The sequence below is a fragment of the Oncorhynchus kisutch genome, linkage group LG6, assembly GCF_002021735.2.
Source record: "Oncorhynchus kisutch isolate 150728-3 linkage group LG6, Okis_V2, whole genome shotgun sequence".
NCBI classification, from domain to species: Eukaryota; Metazoa; Chordata; class Actinopteri; order Salmoniformes; family Salmonidae; genus Oncorhynchus; species Oncorhynchus kisutch.
The window spans coordinates 48,834,029-48,855,120 of NC_034179.2; the positions used below are offsets into that span (position 1 = coordinate 48,834,029).

At 45.1% G+C, this 21,092-nt stretch overlaps 1 protein-coding gene across 1 annotated transcript in view; it reads left to right on the forward strand.

Annotated features, from left to right (window-relative positions):
• Window positions 1-21,092, forward strand: part of LOC109891838 (kin of IRRE-like protein 3) — a 305,246-nt gene that overhangs the window by 157,252 nt on the left and 126,902 nt on the right. Inside the window, exon 3 of the mRNA XM_031826835.1 lies at window positions 6,963-7,112. Within this exon, the coding sequence (XP_031682695.1) occupies window positions 6,963-7,112 (150 nt within the window). The remainder of the gene's footprint in view (window positions 1-6,962; window positions 7,113-21,092) is intronic.

Sequence of the window (21,092 nt, forward strand, 5' to 3'; positions counted from 1 at the left end):
AGTGTTTGTTGCAGCTCGTTCCAGTCGCTAGCTGCAGCAAACTGAAAAGACGAGCAACCAAGGGATGTGTGTGCTTTGGGGACCTGTAACAGAATGTGACTGGCAGAATGGGTGTTGTTTGTGGAGGATGAGGGCTGCAATAGATATCTCAGATAGGGGGGAGTGAGGCCTAAGAGGGTTTTAAAAATAAGCATCAACCAGTGGATCTTGCGATGGGTATACAGAGATGACCAGTTTACAGAGGACTATAGAGTGCAGTGATGTGTGTGGGAATGGGAACCTCCCCAGAAAGGAGAGACAGGTTTAAAAGTTTGGAGATATGCTTGACGATGATAGGGGCATCAACCTTAAAGAAGAAAGGGTCTAAAGCATCTGACCCAGATGTTTTTTGGGGTCAAGTTTCAGAAGCTCCTCCAGCATCTTGGACTCAGTGACTGCCTGCAGGGAGAGACTTTGTAGCGGTGCAGGGGAAAAAGAGGTAGAAGCATCAGGGATAGTCACATTAGAAGGGGTGGGAGATAAGGATATGTTCGACTGGCAAGGAGGCATGGCTGAGACAAATATGAATCCTGACTTAATGAAATGGTGATTAAAGAGCTTAGACATGTGCTTCTTGTCAGTAACAACCACATCACCAACATTAAGGGACATGGCCAGCTGTGAGGAGGAGGGTTTATTCTCCAGGTCTTTAACCTCTTGAAAATATTTGTATTTTTGGAAAAATAACGTCCCAAAGTAAACTGCCTATTTCTCAGGACCAGATGCTAGAATATGCAGCTTAGGATAAAAAACACTCTAACGTTTCCAAAACTGTCAAAATATTGTCTGTGAGTATAACAGAACTGATATTGCAGGCGAAACCCTGAGGAAAACCCAATCAGGAAGTGCCTCTTATTTTGAAACCGTTGTGTTCCTATGCACCCCTATTGGTCATTGAAAGGGATATCAACCAGATTCCCTTTTCTACGTATTCCCTAAGGTGTCTACAACATTTTGATGTAGTTTCACACCTTTATGTTGAAGAATGTGCGTAAACGACTACATTGCGTAAGTGTAACGGTTCTCTTGTGGTGAAGGAGAGTCGGACCAAAATGCGGCGTGTAGATTGCGATCCATGTTTAATAAACAAACGTAAAACACAAATCAATACAAACGCTACAAAACAAAGAACGTAATGAACGTAACGAAAACCGAAACAGCCCTATCTGGTGAAAACACAGAGACAGGAACAATCACCCACAAACACACAGTGAAACCCAGGCTACCTAAATATGGTTCCCAATCAGAGACAATGACTAACACCTGCCTCTGATTGAGAACCATATCAGGCCAGACATAGAAATAGACAAACTAGACATGAAACATAGAATGCCCACTCAGCTCACACCCTGACCAATGAAAATATAGGAATATACAAAGTAAACTATGGTCAGGGTGTGACAGTACACCCCCCCCCCCCCCCCAAGGTGCGGACGCCGGCCGCAAAACCTGAACCTATAGGGGAGGGTCTGGATGGGCGTCTGTCCGCGGTGGTGGCTCTGGTGCTGGACATGGCCCCCACTTCACCGTAGTCTTCCCCCACCTTGTCCGCTTCCGTGACCTCCTAGCCACGGCAACCCTACTTAATAACACGGGACAGAGGGGCAGCTCGGGACAGAGGGGCAGCTCGAGACAGAGGGGCAGCTCGGGACAGAGGGGCAGCTCGGGACAGAGGGGCTCTTCAGACTCCGGCAGCACAGGAGAGGAGGAAGGCTCTGGCAGATCCTGGCTGACTGGCGGATCTGGAAGAGTCTGGCTGACTGGCGGATCTGGAAGAGTGGCGGATCTGGAAGAGTCTGGCAGACTGGCGGATCTGGAAGAGTCTGGCAGACTGGCGGATCTGGAAGAGTCTGGCAGACTGGCGGATCTGGAAGAGTCTGGCTGACTGGCAGATCTGGAAGAGTCTGGCTGACTGGCGGATCCTGGCTGACTGGCAGATCTGGAAGAGTCTGGCTGACTGGCGGATCCTGGCGGACTGACGGCTCTGGCTGCTCCATGCTGACTGGCGGCTTTGGCTGTTCCATGCTGACTGGCGGCTCTGGCTGCTCCATGCTGACTGGCAGCTCTGGCGGCTTCTTGCAGACTGGCAGCTCTGGCTGCTCCATGCAGACTGGCAGCTCCTTGCAGACTGGAAGCTCCTTGCAGACTGGCAGCTCCTTGCAGACTGGCAGCTCCGGCTGCTCCATGCAGACTGACAGCTCTGGCTGTTCCATGAAGACTGACAGCTCTGGCTGCTCCATGCAGGCTGGCAGCTCTGGCTGCTCCATGCAGGCTGGTAGCTCTGGCTGCGCTAAACAGGCAGGAGACTCCGGCAACGCTGTAGAGGCGGAAGGCTCTGGCAGCGCTAAACAGCCGGGAGACTACGGCAGCGCAGGAGAGGAGGAAGGCTCTGGTAACGCTGAACAGGCGGGAGACTCCGACAGCGCAGGAGAGGAGGAAGGCTCTGGCAGCGCTGGAGAGGCGAGGCGCACTGTAGACCTGATGCGTGGTGCTGGCACTGGTGGTACTGGACCGAGAACACGCACAGGAAGCCTGGTGCGGGGAGCTGCTACCGGAGGGCTGGGGTGTGGAGGTGGTACTGGATAGACCGGACCGTGCAGGCGCACTGGAGCTCTTGAGCACCGAGCCTGCCCAACCTTACCTGGTTGAATGCTCTCGGTCGCCCTGTCAGTGCGGCGAGGTGGAATAGCCCGCACTGGGCTATGCAGGCGAACCGGAGACACCGAGCGCAAGGCTGGTGCCATGTAAGCCGGCCCAAGGAGATGCACTGGGGACCAGATGCGTAGAGCCGGCTTCATGGCATTTGGCTCGACGCTCAATCTAGCCCAGCCGATACCTGGAGCTGGAATATACTGCACCGGGCTATGCACCCGCACTGGGGACACCGTGCGCACCACTGCATAACACAGTGCCTGCCCGGTCTCTCTAGCCCCCCGGTAAGCACAGGGAGTTTGCACAGGTCTCCTACCTGGCGTAGCCATACTCCCTGTGAGCCCCCCCCAATACATTTTTGGGGCTGACTCTCAGGCTTCCATCCGCGTCGCCGTGCTGCCTCCTCATACCAGCGCCTCTCCGCTTTTTCCCGCCTCTAGGCGATATTCTCCAGGCTGAGCCCAGGGTCCTTCACCATCCAGTTCGTCCTCCCATGTCCATTCCTTCTCTTGCTGCACCTTGGGGCGGCTACACTCCCCTGGTTTAGCCCAGGGTCCTCTCCCGTCGAGGATTTCCTCCCAAGTCCAGAAATTCTTGTCACGCTGCACCTGCTGCTGTTGTTGCCTGTTACCACGCCGCTTGGTCCTGTTGTGGTGGGTGATTCTGTAACGGTTCTCTTGTGGTGAAGGAGAGTCGGACCAAAATGCGGCGTGTAGATTGCGATCCATGTTTAATAAACAAACGTAAAACACGAATCAATACAAACGCTACAAAACAAAGAACGTAATGAACGTAACGAAAAGTGAGTGGCCAGCTGAGGGCTCTCAGAGTGATTCTTACGTAAAAGACAGAGGAAGTCATTTTACCTCTTGCTCCTACTGAAAAACCAATTATCCCGGTTGATATATTATCTAATAGATATTTGAAAAACACATTGAGGATTGATTATAAAAAAAACGTTTGCCATAATTTCGCGTTGTCGTGACCGCTATTTCCGGTCGATTTCTGAACAAACGTGACCAACAAACTGAGGGATTTTGGGTATAACAATAATCTTTATGGAACAAAAGGAACATTTGCTGTCTAACTGGGAGTCTCGTGAGGTAAACGGTTAATTTGATTGCTTTTCTGATTTTCGTGAACAAGCTTCCTGCTGCTAGCTGGACATAATGCTATGCTAGGCTATCAATAAACTTACACAAACGCTTGTCTTGCTTTGGCTGTAAAGCATAATTTCAAAATCTGCGATGACAGGGTGATTAACAAAAGGCTAAGCTGTGTTTCACTATATTTCACTTGTGATTTCATGAATATGAATATTTTCTAGTAATATTTTTAGACTGTTGCGCTCTGCTAATTAGCGTAGTTGATGACAATTCTCCCAGATCCGGGATGGGTAGTTCCGAGAGGTTTTTAACCGTTTTCCAGACCTTATTGGGGTTAGACCCATACAGAGAGTACTGCTCCTTAAAGTAACTAACTTTGGCCTTCCGGATAGCCTGAGTGCACTTATTTCTCATTTGCCTGAACGAGAGCCAGTCAGACTGAGTATGCATGTGTCGAGCCTTTCGCGAAGTGTAATTCTTGAGGTGGAGTAACTCTGCAAGATCACAGTCGAACCAGGGGCCAAACCTGTTTTTAATTAGCATTTTCTTTACGGGGGTCGTGTTTGTTAACAATACCACTGAAAATATAAAAAAAGACGTGCCAAGCATCTTCGACAGATGGGATCAAGCTGATTCTATACCATTTTACAGAGGCCAGTTCATGAAGGAAGGCTTGCTCATTCAAGTTTTTTAGCAAGCGTCTATGACAAATCAGGACAGTTCGTTTCACTGAGCAGAATCATGTCCCTCGCAGAAATAGAAGTGACTACATGTGCTGGTAACTCTTTACATGAAGGTACCCTTTACAAAGGGTTTAGAAAGTGTTTATGCCCTAATGTAAATGTAACCCACATGCTTTGTGAGAGGGTCAAGTCAAATTAAGTTTTTTGAATTTAATCCTTTTCCTATGAGGAAAAATGTTTGTTCTGCATCCTATTAACCTGACAAAGATGTTGGTTCCCAATTGTGGAACAGCCCCCCCACCGTCAGCTGGAACGGTGGCGCACGGAATGCAAAAATACTCGTGGAAATATTTAACCTCCACACATTAACATGTCCAATAGCTCAAATGAAAGATAAACAACTTGTTTATCTATTGAGCAAGTCAGATTTCTAAAATGTTTTACGGTGAAAACATAGCACATATTTATGTCAAACCACCACCGAATACACACCGAAGACACAGCTAATTTCCATAGCCAAATTGAACAAAATATGCAATCACCAAACGCAGGATTAAAAGAAAAATAATTTCACTAACCTTTTGAAATCTTCATCAGATGACAGTAATATAACATGTTACACAGTACATTTATGTTTTTTTCAATAATATGCCATAAATATCCATAAATCTCTGTTTACAATGACGCATTGTTAAAAAAATGCTACTCAAATGTTTGGAGAAATGACGATGGCTTCTGCACACGCCGTCAGCTAAAATGGAATACACAACATTAACTTTGACTAAATATGCATGTTCTACATATATATAGAAAGATACACTTCTTCTAAATGCAATCGCTGTGTTACATTTATTTTTAACTTTACAGATTTCGTTTTGGCTCCTCTATCTCGGAGTCCACAGAAACCCAAATTTAACACATAAATGTTCCCTTACCTTTGCTGTTCTTCCATCAGAAGACCTGGAAGGGTTTATACTTACCAAAAACAGCTTTAGTTTTGAAGTCTGTGTCTTTCGGTTATCAAACACGACATATTTCGGTTTAAATGCAGCCAAAAAGTAAAGTTAGTTCGCACCAAAACGTCGAAATTACATATTATATGTTGACTAAACTTGTCAAACTTGGTTCAGAACACAGCGTTAGCATGCTATATAGCTTCACCGCATTTCTCAGGACAAAGAGAAACACACGCATCGTTTAATCAATCTTGAAAGAAAGACACAACAGGAGCAGAACACGCATGAGAGTAACCTGTTTTTCGCGCGACCAAAAGGATTTGGCCCGTCATTACTCTCGTGAGCGCGCGATTCACACAATGAGAAGCCCCATTGAAAGCGGACACCGCGCTGAAGGCATAGGAACTGTTCCCAGGACTGTAGGTGCTTGGGAAGGGTGGGGGCGATGACGTCAAAGTTGGGCCAACTTTTTGGATGACAAGAGAGAGTTTGGGAGAATGAGTGCCCTGAGAGTTCTGCTTTACTTACAGACATAATTTAAACGGTTTTAGAAGCTTTAGATTGTTTTCTATTCAATAATAATTTTTTATTGCATATATTAGCAGTTTTTGACAGATTTTTTTTCTGTTTACCATGGGGCACGCAATCACCCCAAAGGGGGCAGCAATCAGCCCTATCCCCAACAGGTTTTAACATAGGTTGGTCTGACTACTAGGATTACTATTAGGCCTTATACGTAGGCGTCTGTCATATTATGGAGTTGGTCTCTCCTACTCAACTCACTTACGCCTCCCCATACACTACTGCTTGGTAAAATGCTTATGGATGATTCAGTCGTACCATTGATCCATGGGCAGTGGAATAAACAGCAAATAGATATTACATATCTCTAATATTTCTTTAAACATGGTTATAATAGCCATTACTGCACACACTGGACTAGACGCAATTGGCAATGGGAGAATTGAGTCCGCTCGTCTTCTGACAGCTGCTCAATTTTTTTTGTGGAAGACCAAATTAAATTTGAAGAAGAAAAAAAGAAATGTCACCCTGCTTTCTCCTCTCAGCTTCCAATGCTATTTGTAGGTGAACCGAGAAAGTAATTACTGTACGTTCATCTTTTGCTGTGCTAAAGACGTCTTATCTTAAAGGAGTGGAAAGCAACAATAAAGCAGCCCACATCACATATATTATTGTAGTTGTGCGTGTGTGTGTGTTCTCCATTGTAATTGTTTGGGTGTGTTCTCATGAAAGAAATGAAAACCAAATGTTCTTTAATTTAGTTTCTTTAAACTAGTAGTCATGACAATCCATAGCCCTGGATAATTGGAAACGCTAGCGTGTGAACTTACATAATGAAGATGTGGTTGTGTGTGTGTGTGTGTCTGTGAGTGTGTGTGTACATGATAGTGTGTGTGCATGAACGTGTGTGTGTGCGTGCATGTGTGTGTGCGGGTGAGTATGTGTGTGGGTATGTGTGTGCATGCAGTGATGCGGGAGTAACAATGTGTGTTCTTGTGTTCCAGGCTACCCACGCTATGACATTGTGGGAGACCACAGCAAGGGAGAATACCACCTCTTGATTCAGAGAACTGAAATGCAGGACGACGCCTTCTTTGAGTGCCAGGCCATCCAGGCAGCTATCAGAACACGCCCCGCCCGACTGACTGTGCTCGGTAAGACACAGCTACAGTACTATTAGATTACGTTCAAGATCATTGAACCATTGTGTGTATGTTCCGCAAGGTTTAGGTTAATGGGAAAGCCAACTACTGTATCTCAAGTTGATGGTACATATAGGTGAGCTATCTGAGAGAGTGTTGAGTGAACTTCCTGTTCATGCCGCATAACACATTACACTTGCAAAATGGTTTCAACCTGTTTCACAGCAGGTAGGACAAATGGTAGATCTGGGGAACCTGAAGAGAGTGCATTTTAGAGGGTTAAGGTTGCCTTCCGTATTGCACCTATTCCCTTTATAGTGCACTACTTTTAACCATAGTAAAATGGTACCTGGTCAAAAGTAGTGTACTATATAGGGAACTGGGTGCCGTTTGGAGTGCACACTTAAAGTGAGTGATAAGAAGGGATAGGGGGAAGAAAATGAGGAGAGTTAGGAATATAGTAATATTGAAATTGCTCAGTAATCATTTGAAAAGGGGGATGGGACAGAACATTAATTGGCAAGAGATAAATCATGGGTGTATCCTCAAATCAGGCCTAATCAGGTGATGCCATCCTGCCCCAATCTGTTTTCTATCAACCATCATTTGGGCTGGAATCGATGGAACCCTCCGATGCAAACCCTCCTGTGCCTTGGGCTGAGGCAGGGGAGGAGCACCCTAATTAGAATGATCGATTCATCCTCCCTTGTTTAAAGCATGATATATTCTAGAGGTATCAGTTCATTATTCCCTCCCTCAGTGGTAACATTTTTGCCCACTAATCTAAAGCTGGTTACTTAGTGGGGAGGTCAAAGGGGGGAGAGTTAAGATGTTGGCGATCCGGCTCCATTAAAATGATTAATTATAGATAACAAGGACACCATTTGCTTTTATATTTATTTCCGGGTTGGGAGGGCGGGAGAGGGAGGCAAATCATCCTCCTCCCTAGGCCTAGCCATTAGCCTGACATTTAATCCCAGACAAATCGTTTCGAAATAGGAAAAAAGTTGCACACCAAGCTACCAGCAGCCCCGTAAGGTAATGAAGTTAATGTATGGACGCTGTCAGGGTCAATCACCGCCTTTCACTTCTCCAATGCTGGAGACAGTTGGAGAGTTGGCGTTAGCCAACCGCCAAAGCATGACAGCCTCGCCTTCTTGTGCTCTCATAACCAGAGTGGATAGTTTACCATTAATCCCAACTCCAGCTTCAATGTTTTTTGGGGATGTTGAAGGTAGGTGCTAGACATACTGTGGGATTCCTTTTCTAACCCTGTTATTTGAACATTTATAATATACATTGCAATACCCTCCCAATACAATGTCCCAAACTGCAAAAGTGCTCTGTGTTCATACACAGCATTGGTAATCCATCACACAAGTTTTATGTGCTGCATGAGACAAGGCAGTGCTGTTTCCATAATAGCCTGAACTTTCTTTCCACACTCATAATAAAATAACTCTACTTGCCGACCCACAATAATATCCCAACACACTACAGCCTGCCTGGACCTGAACTACAGATAAACCAAGGGACTGTAAACAACACTGAAACCAAAGACCCTTGTGACTCCATGCATTATCGCTGGGATGAAAATGCCCTCTACCGGTGACATTTAAACATTGAACCCCATCTAAGAGTGGCCGGGTGGCGGTGGCACTTTTGAATAAGAGAGAGTCCAGGGACACGATCCAGAGGAGGGGCCCTTGAGGCTAATTAGATCTGGAGAACCCCCCCCCCCCAAGCGTTCAGGGGACCCACCCCCACCAATTACCGGGCTAAAAGGGGATAGCACTGCGCTATCAGAGGTCACAGATGCTTTAAATGGCTTTGGAGACATGTGGGGGGTGGGCTTCTTACAACTGCAGGTATGCAGACATACATGGCCACCAATTAATTGAACAACATGGCAACATGGCCTCAATCAGTAATATATTCTGTTGATAAGATGCTTTCATAAGCTGAGCATTATACATATTTGTAAACTCAGCAAAAAAAGAAACATCCCTTTTTCAGGACCCTGTCTTTCAAAGATAATTCGTAAAAATCAAAATAACTTCACAGATCTTCATGGTAAAGTGTTTAAACACTGTTTCCCATGCTTGTTCAATGAATCAAACAATTAATGAACATGCACCTGTGGAATGGTCATTAAGACACTAACAGCTTACAGATGGTAGGCAATTAAGGTCACAGTTATGAAAACTTAGGACACTAAAGAGGCCTTTCTACTGACTCTGAAAAACACCAAAAGAAAGATGCCCAGGGTCTTTGCTCATCTGTGTGATCGTGCCTTAGGCATGCTGCAAGGAGGCATGAGGACTGCAGATGTGGCCAGGGAAATAAATGGCAAAGTCTGTACTGTGAGACGCCTAAGACAAAGCTACAGGGAGACAAGATGGACAGCTGATCGTCCTCGCAGTGGCAGACCACGTGTAACAACACCTGCACAGGATTGGTACATCCGAACATAACACCTGCGTGACAGGTACAGGATGGCAACAACAACTGCCTGAGTTACACCAGGAACGCCCAATCCCTCCATCAGTGCTGAAATTGTCCTCATTAGGCTGAGAGAGGCTGGACTGAGGGCTTGTAGGCCTGTTGTAAGGCAGGTCCTCACCGGCAACATGGTCACCTATGGGCACAAACCCACCGTCGCTGGACTAGAAAGGACTGGCAAAAAGTGCTCTTCACTGATGAGTCACGGTTTTGTCTCACCAGGGGTGATGGTCGGATTTGCGTTTATTGTCGAAGGAATGCGTGTTACATCAAGGCCTGTACTTTGTAGCAGGACCGATTTGGCGGTGGAGGGTCCGTCATGGTCTGGGGCGGTGTGTCACAGCATCATCGGACTGAGCATGTTGTCATTGCAGGGAATCTCAACACTGTGCGTTACAGGGAAGACGTGCTTCTCCCTCATGTGGTACCCTTCCTGCAGGCTCATCCTGACATGACCCTCCAGCATGACAATGCCACGAGCCATACTGCTCATTCTGTGCGTGATTTCCTGCAAGACAGGAATGTCAGTGTTCTGCCATGGTGAGCGAAGAGCTCGGATCTCAATCCCATAGAGCACGTCTGGGACCTGTAGGATCGGCGGATGAGGGCTAGGGCCATTCCCCCCAGAAATGTCCTGGAACTTGCAGGTGCCTTTGTGGAAGAGTGGGGTAACATCTCACATCAGGAACTGGCAAATCTGGTACAGTCCATGAGGAGGAGATGCACTGCAGTATTTAACCTTTCTGGCGCAGGCGTTCCGTTAGCGACCCACCTCGATAACATCTGGGGAAATTGCAGAGCGCCAAATTCAAAATACAGAAACAGTCACAGTAAACATTCATAAGAAATACAAGTGTTATACACCGGTTTAAAGATTAACTTCTTGTTAACCTCTCTAGGGTGTGTGGGGCGCTACCGTCCCACCTGGCCAGCGTCCAGTGAAATTGCAAGGCGCCAAATTCAAAAACAGAAATACTCATTATAAACATACAAGTGTTATACATCGGTTTAAAGGTTAACTTCTTGTTAATCCAACCACGTTGTCAGATTTCAAAAATACTTTACGGTGAAAGAAAACCATGTGATTATCTGAGAACAGCGCCCAGCAGACAAATCATTACAAACAGTAACCAGCCAAGTAGACGAGTAACAAAAGTCAGGAATAGCAATAAAATTAATCACTTACCTTTGATGATCTTCATATGGTTACACTCACAAAACTTCCAGTTACCCAATAAATGTTCATTTTGTTCGATCAAGTCCCTATTTATATCCAAAAACCTCCGTTTTGTTAGCGCATTTTGTTCAGTAAAACACTGTCTCAAACAACATCCAGTGAAATTGCAGAGCGTGAAACTCAACAAAACAGAAATTCTCATAATAAACATACATAAAAGATACAAATGTTATACACTAGCTTAAAGATAAACCTCTTGTTAATCCAACTGCAGTGTCAGATTTCAAAAAGGCTTTTCGGCAAAAGCAAACCATGCGATTATCTGAGAACAGCGCCCAGCAGACAAATCATTAAACAGTTAGCAGCCAAGAAGAGGAGTAACAAAAGTCAGAAATAGCGTTAAAATTTGCCCAATAAATGTTTCTTTTGTTTGATAAAGTCCCTCTTTATATTCAAAAACCTCTGTTTTGTTGGTGTGTTTTGTTCAGTAATACATTGGACCAAAGCGCGGTCACAACAGACAGACAAAACAGTCAAAAATCTTAAAGGTACCATAAAAGTTCGTAGAAACATGTCAAACGATGTTTATAATCAATCCTCAGGTTGTTTTTGTCATAAATAATGGAATCGATCATATTTCAACCGGACAAATGCTTCGTCAATAGAAAAGGATAAACAAGAAAGGTGCAAGAAAGGTTTCCCTGTCACACACTGGACTCATGTCTGGAAAATTCCACTGTCCACTCAAAGTGCTGTTTCTCCCTCATTTTTCAGTGAAAGCCTGAAACAATGCTTAATTAAAGACTGGCCACGTGTTGTGGAAGCCATAGAGATCGTGAACTGCGTCATAAGTCTTTGTATGGTGGATAGGCTTTCAATGGAAAAGAGACATTTCAAAATAATAGCACTTCCTGAATGGATTTTCCTCAGGTTTTTGCTTGCCATATCAGTTCTGTTATACTCACATACATTATTTTTACAGTTTTGGAAACTTTAGAGTGTTTTCTATCCAAATCTACCAATCGACTAAATTATATGCATATCCTATTATCTGGACCTGAGTAGCAGGCAGTTTACTTTGAGCACGCTTTTCATCCAAAATTCTGATTCCTGCCCCCTACCCTAGTGAGGTTAATCCAGCCGCTTTGTCAGATTTCAAAAAGGCTTACGGTGAAAGCATACAATGCGATTGTCTGAGGACAGCGCCCCGCTTACAAAAGCATACAAACATTTTACAACCAAGCAAAGGAATTACAAAAGTCAGAAATAGCGATAAAATTAATCACTTACCTTTGAAGATCTTCATATGGTTGCAGTCACAAGAGTCACAGCTACACAATAAATGTTTGTTTTGTTTGAGGCGGTCTAAACATGCAGATGAATACATCCTAATAGTACTGGTAAAGTTTGTTTAAATATGTCAAACGATGTTCATAATTAATCCTCAGGTTGTCAATTGTCTAAATAATCGATAATATTTCAACCGGACAATAGCGTATTCAATAGAAAAGAAAAACAACGAAGGGCGCACAATTGGTCACACACGCAAACCAGCTCTGCTTGATTCTACAGTCCACTGATAAAATGGAATCATTCTTCTTCATTTTTCAGAAAACAAGCCTGAAACAACGTTTAAGGACTGTTGACAACTAGTGGAAGCCATAGGAACTGCAATCTGGGTCCTAACCCGTTAGAAAAGCTTTAGGCATTCAATTGAAAATGCCCACATCAAATAAATCCCACTTCCTGGATGGATTTTCCTCAGGTTTTACCTGCTATATCAGTTCCATTATACTCACAGACCTTATTTTAATAGTTTTGGAAACTTTAGAGTGTTTTCTGTCCAAACCCAATTATATGCATATCCTAGCTTCTGGGCCTGAGTAACAGGCAGATTACTTTGGGCACGCTTCTCATCCAGATGTCAAATACTGCCCCCAAGACATTAGAAGTTAATGCAGCTGATGGCCAAACCAGATACTGTTATTACAGACTGTTACTTTTGATTTTGACCCCCCTTTGTTCAGGGACACATTATTCAATTTCTGTTAGTCACATGTCTGTCGAACTTGTTCGGTTTATGTCTCAGTTGTTGAACCTTGTTATGTTCATAGAAATATTTACAAATGTTAAGTTTGCTTTCACACTGCCCTTTCCCAACTGGACAAAAGGAACACCTATGTGAGAATGCTGTTCATTGACTACAGCTCAGCATTCAGCACCATAGTGCCCACGAAGCTCGTCAGTAAGCTAAGGACACTGGGACTAAACCCCTCCCTCTGCAACTGGATCCTGGACTTCCTGACGGGCCCCCCCTGGTGGTACGGGTAGGCAACAACATGTCTGCTACACTGATCCTCAACACTGGGCCCCTCAGGGCTGTGTACTTCGTCCCCTCCTGTACTCCCTGTTCACCCACGACTACGTGGCCAAACATGACTCCAAAACCATCATTAAGTTTGCTGACAACACAACAATGGTAGGCCTGATCACCGACAACGGTAAGACAGTCTATAGGGAGGAGGTCAGAGAACTTGCAGTGTGGTGCCAGGACAACAACCTCTCCCTCATTGTGAGCAAGACAAAGGATGTGACCGTGGACTACAGGAAAAGGCAGGCTGAACAGGTCCCTATTAACATCGACTGGGCTGTAGCGGAGCGGGTCGAGAGTTTCAAGATCCTTGTTGTCCACATCACCAGTGAACTATTATGGTCCAAACATACCAAGACAGTCATGAAGAGGGCACAACAAAACCTTTTCTCCCTCAGTAGACTGAAAAGATTTGGCATGGATCTCCAGATCTTCAAAAGGTTATACAGCTGCACCATCGAAGAACATCCTGACCGGTTGCATCACCACCTGGTATGGCAACTGCTCGGCATCTGACCGTAAGACGCTACAGAGGGTAGTATGTACGGCCCAGTACATCGCTGAGGCCAAGCTTCCTGCCATCCAGGACCTATATAATAGGCGGTGTCAGAGGAAAGCCCATAAAATTGTCAGACTCCAGTCCAGACTGTTTTCTCTGGTACCGCACAGCAAGCGATACCAGAGCTCCAAGTCTGGGACTGGAAGGCTCCTCAACAACTTCTACCCCCAAGCCATAATACTGCTGAGCAATTAATAAACTTGCCACTGAACTATTTACATTGACCCCCCCCCCCCCCACTCCCTTTTGTACACTGCTGCTACTCGCTGTTTAATATCTATGCATAGTTACTTCACTCCTACCAACATGACAAAACACCTCAACTAACCTGTACCCCCGGACACTGACTCGTTACCGGTAACCCCTTTTTTGTTATTCTTATTGTGTTACTTTTTATTATTATGTTTTACTTTAGTCTATTTTGTAAATATTTCCTTAACTCTTTGTGAACTGTACTGTTGGTTAAGGGCTTGTAAGTAAGCATTTCACAGTAAGGTCTACACTTGTTGTATTCGGCGCATGTGACAAATGAAGTTTGATTTGATCAAGTCAATCTCTCCTCCACTTTGAGCCAGGAGAGATTGACATGCATATTATTCATGTTTGCTCTCTGTGTACAGCCAGCCCTGCTGCCCTGTTATGAGCCAATATTAATTTCCACTTGATTGAACAGTAGTCCAGTTGCAACAAAGCTAGGGCCTCTAGGACCTGTTCTCTTCTCCCAATCTTAGCTACTGTTGTACATCATCAATATGTTTTGACCATGACAGTTTACAATCCAGGGATACACCTAATCTTGCTCATTTTCCACATTATTCATTACAAGATTTAGCTGAGGTTAGGCTTTAGTGAATGATTTGTCCCAAATACAATGCTTTTAGTGTCTGAAATATTTAGGACTAACTTATTCCTTGCCACCCACTCTGAAACTGAATGCAGTTCTTTGTTAAGTGTTGCAGTCATTTCAGTCACTGACGTGTATAATGTTGAGTCATCTGCATACATAGACACACTGGCTTTACTCAAACCCAGTGGCATGTTATTAGTAAAGATTGAAAAAAGTAAGGGCCTAGATCGATTCTACCTGGATTATGTTGGTTAGGCTTCCATTAAAGAAAATCCTCTGTGTTCTGTTGGACAGGTTACTCTTTATCCACAATATAACAGGAGTGTAAAGCCATAACACATAGGTATTTCAGGCAGCAGACTATGATCGAATATGTCAAAAGCCGCACTGAAGTCTAACAAAAGTGTTGGTCAGTTGTTCTTCAACACAAAATTCTAAAACTGTCTAGTTTTGTCTCGTCTCGTCTCTCCTCATGTCGGCTGCTAGATCTGAACATGCTTTTTGAAAGCCCTTATTTTGGCAAGCAGTTTTATAATCGTGGGCAGACATCAGCCTTTCAGGACTGAATAATAGTCCCTAAATAGTTTCTCTACAGCCTCTGTATTAGGGAACATATGACCTGGAGTGCCAGTGTCTGCTCAGTTACTGTTCCCCGGGCACCGAAGACATGGATGTCGATTATGGCACCCCCTGCACCTCTCTGATTCAGAGGGGTTGGGTTAAATGCGGAAGACACATTTCAGTTGAATGCATTCAGTTGTACAACTGACTGGGTATTTCCCTTATATTATGAAGTCGTATAAGCCATCCCAGCTATCGGCATTATATTGAGGGCTGGGGGCAAATTTCACAAGTGTTTTCTTTGACATGTCTCTTTAGGGAAATTACATAGGACATATCTGCAAATTCTATCGTTATCCATAAACGTTTTCCAGTTATTTATTCTAATCAATGTGTGTGATTTGTCATTTGAATAAAATAAACTGAGCTCATCATTGACATTTTCCAAAGTGCCTGTCGAATACCTTTGCAAAAAGGTTGTTGCATGCTAACTCGATCAATACCTTTTCAGAGGAAAAATGCAAAGTGAACTGTAAACTTCAATTCACAAGCATTGTGTTGGATGAAAGTGAATTACAGGCTCAGATCTACCTTGGTGTGCCGTGAGAGATTGCTAAATAAAACATGAAGTTAAGCCTTGCTACATACATCTACATACATATGTCCTGTGTGAACCTCTGGCTACCTTCGGGCAGATTAACCAGTGTTTTTCAGAGCAAAAAGGATTTCGCCTCCCCTCAGGAGTTTAGCGCTTATTAATATCAATCTTTTGTCATGGATTAGCCTTTACTCCAGACGTATTCACCCCCTGTGCCGAGCAATAAAATATCAATCAAACTGAGGAGAAGCAGCACACACCACCTCGTCTACGAGACCGCCTCTTGCCTGCAGCCATAGAGCCATTGCACATTGATGTCCCCAACTCACTGAACTCTTCCCCCCAACAGTGGCAGTTTTTTGGTCACTGTAACCTTGCTATGGTGATTGATGTCTTCTCATACATAGCAAGCTGATATTGTTATCCCTCATCTCAACATCCTCCCGTTCTACCAATCTGCCTCATATTTAATGTCAAAGTGGCCCAGGCTATATAAAAAAGTGCTAGATTGGAGAGGGAATGGTAGTCTGCTGTACTTTAGTGACAAACATTGATAGCCAGTTTGCGCTGTTCTGTGAAGGGAGTAGTACACAGCTTTGTATAAGCTTTTCAGTTTCTTGGCAATTTCTCGCATGGAATAGCCTTCATTTCTCAGAACAAGAATAGACTGACGAGTTTCAGAAGAAAGTACTTTGTTTCTGGACATTTTGAGCCTGTAATCGAACCCACAAATGCTGATGCTCCAGATACTCAATTAGTCTAAAGAAGGCCAGTTTTATTGCTTCTTTAATCAGGACAACAGTTTCGGCTGTGCTAACATAATTGAAAAAGGGTTTTCTAATGATCAATTAGCCTTTTAAAATGATAAACTTGGATTAGCTAACACAACGTGCCATTGGAACACAGGAGTGATGGTTGCTGATAATTGACCTCTGTACGCCTATGTAGATATTCAATTAAAAAATCTGCTGTTTCTAGCTACAAAAGTCATTTACAACATTAACAATGTCTACACTGTATTTCTGATCAATTTGATGTTATTTTAACGGACAAAATTTTTTGCTTTTCTTTCAAAAACAAGGAGATTTCTAAGTGACCCCAAACTTTTGAACGGAAGTATAATATTTATATATATATTTGATGAACATTTTCATTTGACCTTATGGCTATTAGCTCATACAAACGCAATGAATAACATATTCACTCCATGGAACAATAGATGGTCCCTCCTAAAATATCTCAAGGAAGTGTCTGTCATATATCTGAGAGATATAAAAATATCAGGAAATATATATTTTGTACATGTATTTAACCCCTTATTTTGTCACTAAACAGTCGCCATATACACTTACATACATTTTTTCAACTGGTCCTGGGGGACCTTCAGACGAGTCTTGTGAGGCCTGTTGGCATCCTAAAGCAAAACAACTGACAACCGTGTTCGTGAGAGTCTCACCTTTCCACAGAGGGGTCATACTTGGATGCTACAGACGATTTTGTGAGAAGACTGATATTGATATGTCTCATGGTCTGACAAACACAGCTCAAGCTCTGTTACCTTTCACCGCAGATGCAAAAGTGGGACATCGTCAGATGCGGTGGATTGAGATGCATCCAATGCAAAAAAATGTCTCTAGTTTAAACTGACTGATTTTTATGGGGATTTTTGTATTATGCTAATTGGATTTCCTCACGGACATCGACTCTAGGGGGTTTGACATGCATCAGGTAATTCATCCACGTGAAATAGTTGGACAGAAACCTAGTTAGTGACATTCCCCTCTATTAATTTGCTTGAAATATTTATCTAACACAAAAGGATGACGATTCTCTGTGGTGGACCATTTTCGTTTGAGCAATATTTTTTCTCTCCAAACGGATAGAAATCGGCCATTTTTCTGAATTTTCTGCTGTCACGGTGGATTCAGAACACTAGACGGTGGAGAGAAAATTCCAGCTCATCCTATCTAAATTTGAACACTCCCCCCTCTCTCTTCTTCTTCTTCTTCTTTTTTCTTGAGCTGTGTTGGTTCGGGGGAATAGTGTTGTGGGCCACTGGGCCATGTCTGTCTGGTGTTTCGGAGCATGGGCAGGATGCTAGGGAGGTATCCATCATTACCTAATGATAGTCAGCAGGGGCATGTCGGTTTCAGCCCACCACCTGGCCAGGCGCTATGTGAGAAATGGATTTGTAACACTCCCATGAAGGGTCGGTCCCTGGATGGGTGACAAGATGCTGATCGAAGTTGTGTTGGCTGGCCAGTAGGAGGCACTCTTTCCTCTGGTCTAAAGTAAAATATCCCAATGCCCCAAAGTAAAATATTCGCTATGCCGGGCTGAGCTTTTTTGAGAAGAAAGCACAGGGCGTAGCTTTGGTGGCGTACTCGAGCGCTGAGAGAGCACGGCTCCTATCCCAGCCTTGGATGCATCCACCTCCATCCGGATGAGCCAGCACTGGAGCTGAGGTAAACAGATCTTTCAGCTGACCAAAATCCCTGTCTGCGTCAACTGACCAACGAAACCGCACCGGTCCCCCCTTCAGCAGTGAGGTACTTGGAGCTGCTACCTGACCAAAACCCTGGATAAACCTCCGGTAGTAGTTGGCAAACCCTAGAAACCGCTGCACTTCTTTTACCGTGGTGGGAGTCTGCCATTTACGCACGGCTGAAATGCGGTCACTCTCCATCTCCACCCCTGAAGTGGAAATAAGGTACCCTAGGAAGTAGGCGGACTGTTGGAAGAACAGACATTTCTCATTCTTGATGTACAGGTCATGCTACAACAGTCGACCGAGCACCCTGCGCACCAGTGACACGTGCTCGGCGCGTGCAGCGGAGTATATCAGGATGTCATCAATATATACCACTACACCCTGCCCGTGCAGGTTCCAGAAAATCTCTTCTACAAAGGCCTGGAAGACTGATGAAGCATTCATCAACCCGTATGGCATGACGAGGTACTCATAGTGCCCTGAGGTGGTACTGAAAGCCGTCTTCCACTCGTCTCCCTCCTGGATACGCACCAGGTTGTATGTATCCAATTTGGTGAAGAAGCGTGCCCCGTGCATTGACTCAATCATACTGGCAATTAGAGATAGCGGGTAACTGTACCTAACAGTGATCTGGTTGATAACTCGATAGTCAATACACGGGAGCAGACCTCCATTCTTCTTCACAAATTCGAGGAGGCAGGTGAAGTGGAGGGCCGAATTTACCCCTGCCCCAGGGATTCGGAGACATATGTTTCCATAGCCGCCGTCTTCTCCTGTGACAGGGAATACACTTGACTCCTGGGAATTGCTACGTCTACCAGGAGATTTATTGCACAATCCCCCCGTCGATGGGGTGGTAATTGAGTTGCCCTCTTCTTACAGAAGGCGAGAGCCAAATCGGCATATTCAGAGGGGATGTGCACGGTGGTCGCACCAACTGAAACCCCTAAACACCTCCCAGAGTACTTTCGTGACCACCCCGTGAGAGCCCTCTGTTGCCACGAAATAGTGGGGTCATGACAGGCCTACCAGGGTAGGCCCAGCACCATGGGAAACGCAGGAGAATCAATAAGGAAGAGACTGATTCTCTCCTTGTGACCCTCCTGTGTCACCATGCCCAGTGGAGGGGTGGCTTCCCTAATTAGCCCTGACCCTAATTGTCGACTATCTAGGGCATGAACTGGAAAGGGCATATCAACTGGAACAATAGGGATCCCTAAACTATGGGCAAATGATCTGTCCAAAAAGTTCCCAGCTGCGCCTGAATCTACGAACGCCTTATGCTGGGAATGCGGCGAAAACTAATGTACAAAAACGTGTGCAACAGAGGGCTCTGGGTGAGCCTGGTGCCGACTCACCTGAGGTGACACGAGAGTGCCCTGCCTGCTGCATCAACTCCCAGCACCGACCAGCAGTGTGCCCTCTGTGGCCACAGATGGTGCATGGACCGGCCCCTCCTCCAGTCACCCTAATTGCAGCACCTCCCAGCTCCATGGGCGTAGGAGCGGTGGTGCTGGGGGATGGAATCGACAGTCCCCGATCTGGACATCCACGGGTAGCCAGCAGGTTATCCAACCGGATGGACAGGTCCACCAGCTGGTCAAAGGTGAGAGTGGTATCCCTGCAGGCCAACTCCCGACGGACGTCCTCGCGTAAACTACAACGGTAGTGATCGATCGGGGCCCTGTCCTTCCATCCCGCGTCGGTGACCAGGGTCCGAAAGTCCAAGGCGAACTCAGGTGCGCTCCTCGTCCCCTGCCTAAGGTGGACGAGACGTTCACTCTCAGGCGGGTGGTCGAAAACTGCCCTGAATCGGTGGGTGAAATCCTCGAATTGGTCCAACTCCTTCCTCCCATACGGCGTTGGCCCAATCCAGGGCTTTCCCTGAAAGACAGGAGATGAGGGCGGACACGCTCTCACGGCCCGAAGGAGCCGTTTGGATGGTTGCCAGGTAGAGCTCCAGCTGGAGTAGGAACCCCTGACATCCCGCAGCCGTCCATACTCCCTCGGAAGAGCGACCCGAATTCCACTGGGACTGGGTGAAGGAGGGGTGAGTAGGGGTGCCCTTGGTGGTGCTGGTGGAAGCGCTGGAGGAACTCCTCTTCTCTCCCAACTATCCATATTCTGTAGGACGCGATCCATAGCAGTTCTGAGATGTTGTAGCATGGCCGCATGCTGCTGGACGCGCTCCTCGACCCCTAATAAGGGGGTGTCTGCTCCTGCTTACTCCATATGGTTTGGTGCGTGATTCTGTCAAGATGGTGGGTGTAGCTAGTGTATAAAGTCAGGCGCAGGAGAGCAGAGATGAGTGAAACAATGCACTTTACTTGACAGCACAACGTAAACAATTTACAAAGTTCAAAAAGAACCTCTCGGTACAAACCAGTCGGAACATACCGACCTGAACAAATAACAATCGTGTACAAAAACATGGGGGAAACAGAGGGTTACATGAACATCTAATTGGGGAATGAAACCAGGTGTCTAGAAAGCAAAGACAAAACAAATGGAAAATGACAGGTGGATCACCGATGGCTAGAAGACCATTGACGTCGACCGACAAACGCCGCCCGAACAAGGAGAGGCGTGACAGTTATAAGTGAAATAATCTGTCTGTAAACAATTGTTTGAAAAATGACTTGTGTCATGCACAAAATAGATGTCCTAACCAACTTGCCAAACCATAATTTGTGAACAAGAAATGTGTGGAGTGGTTGAAAAACAAGTTTTAATTACTCCAACCTCAGCGTATGTAAACTTCCAACTTCAACTGTATATGCACATTTACCTGTACCAGAAATTTGACCTGGTGAAATGGTGCTTCCAGCAATAAACAGAAAATCTACTCTATGTAAGTGTTGCAATTAGTAGATTATTAAATATGCT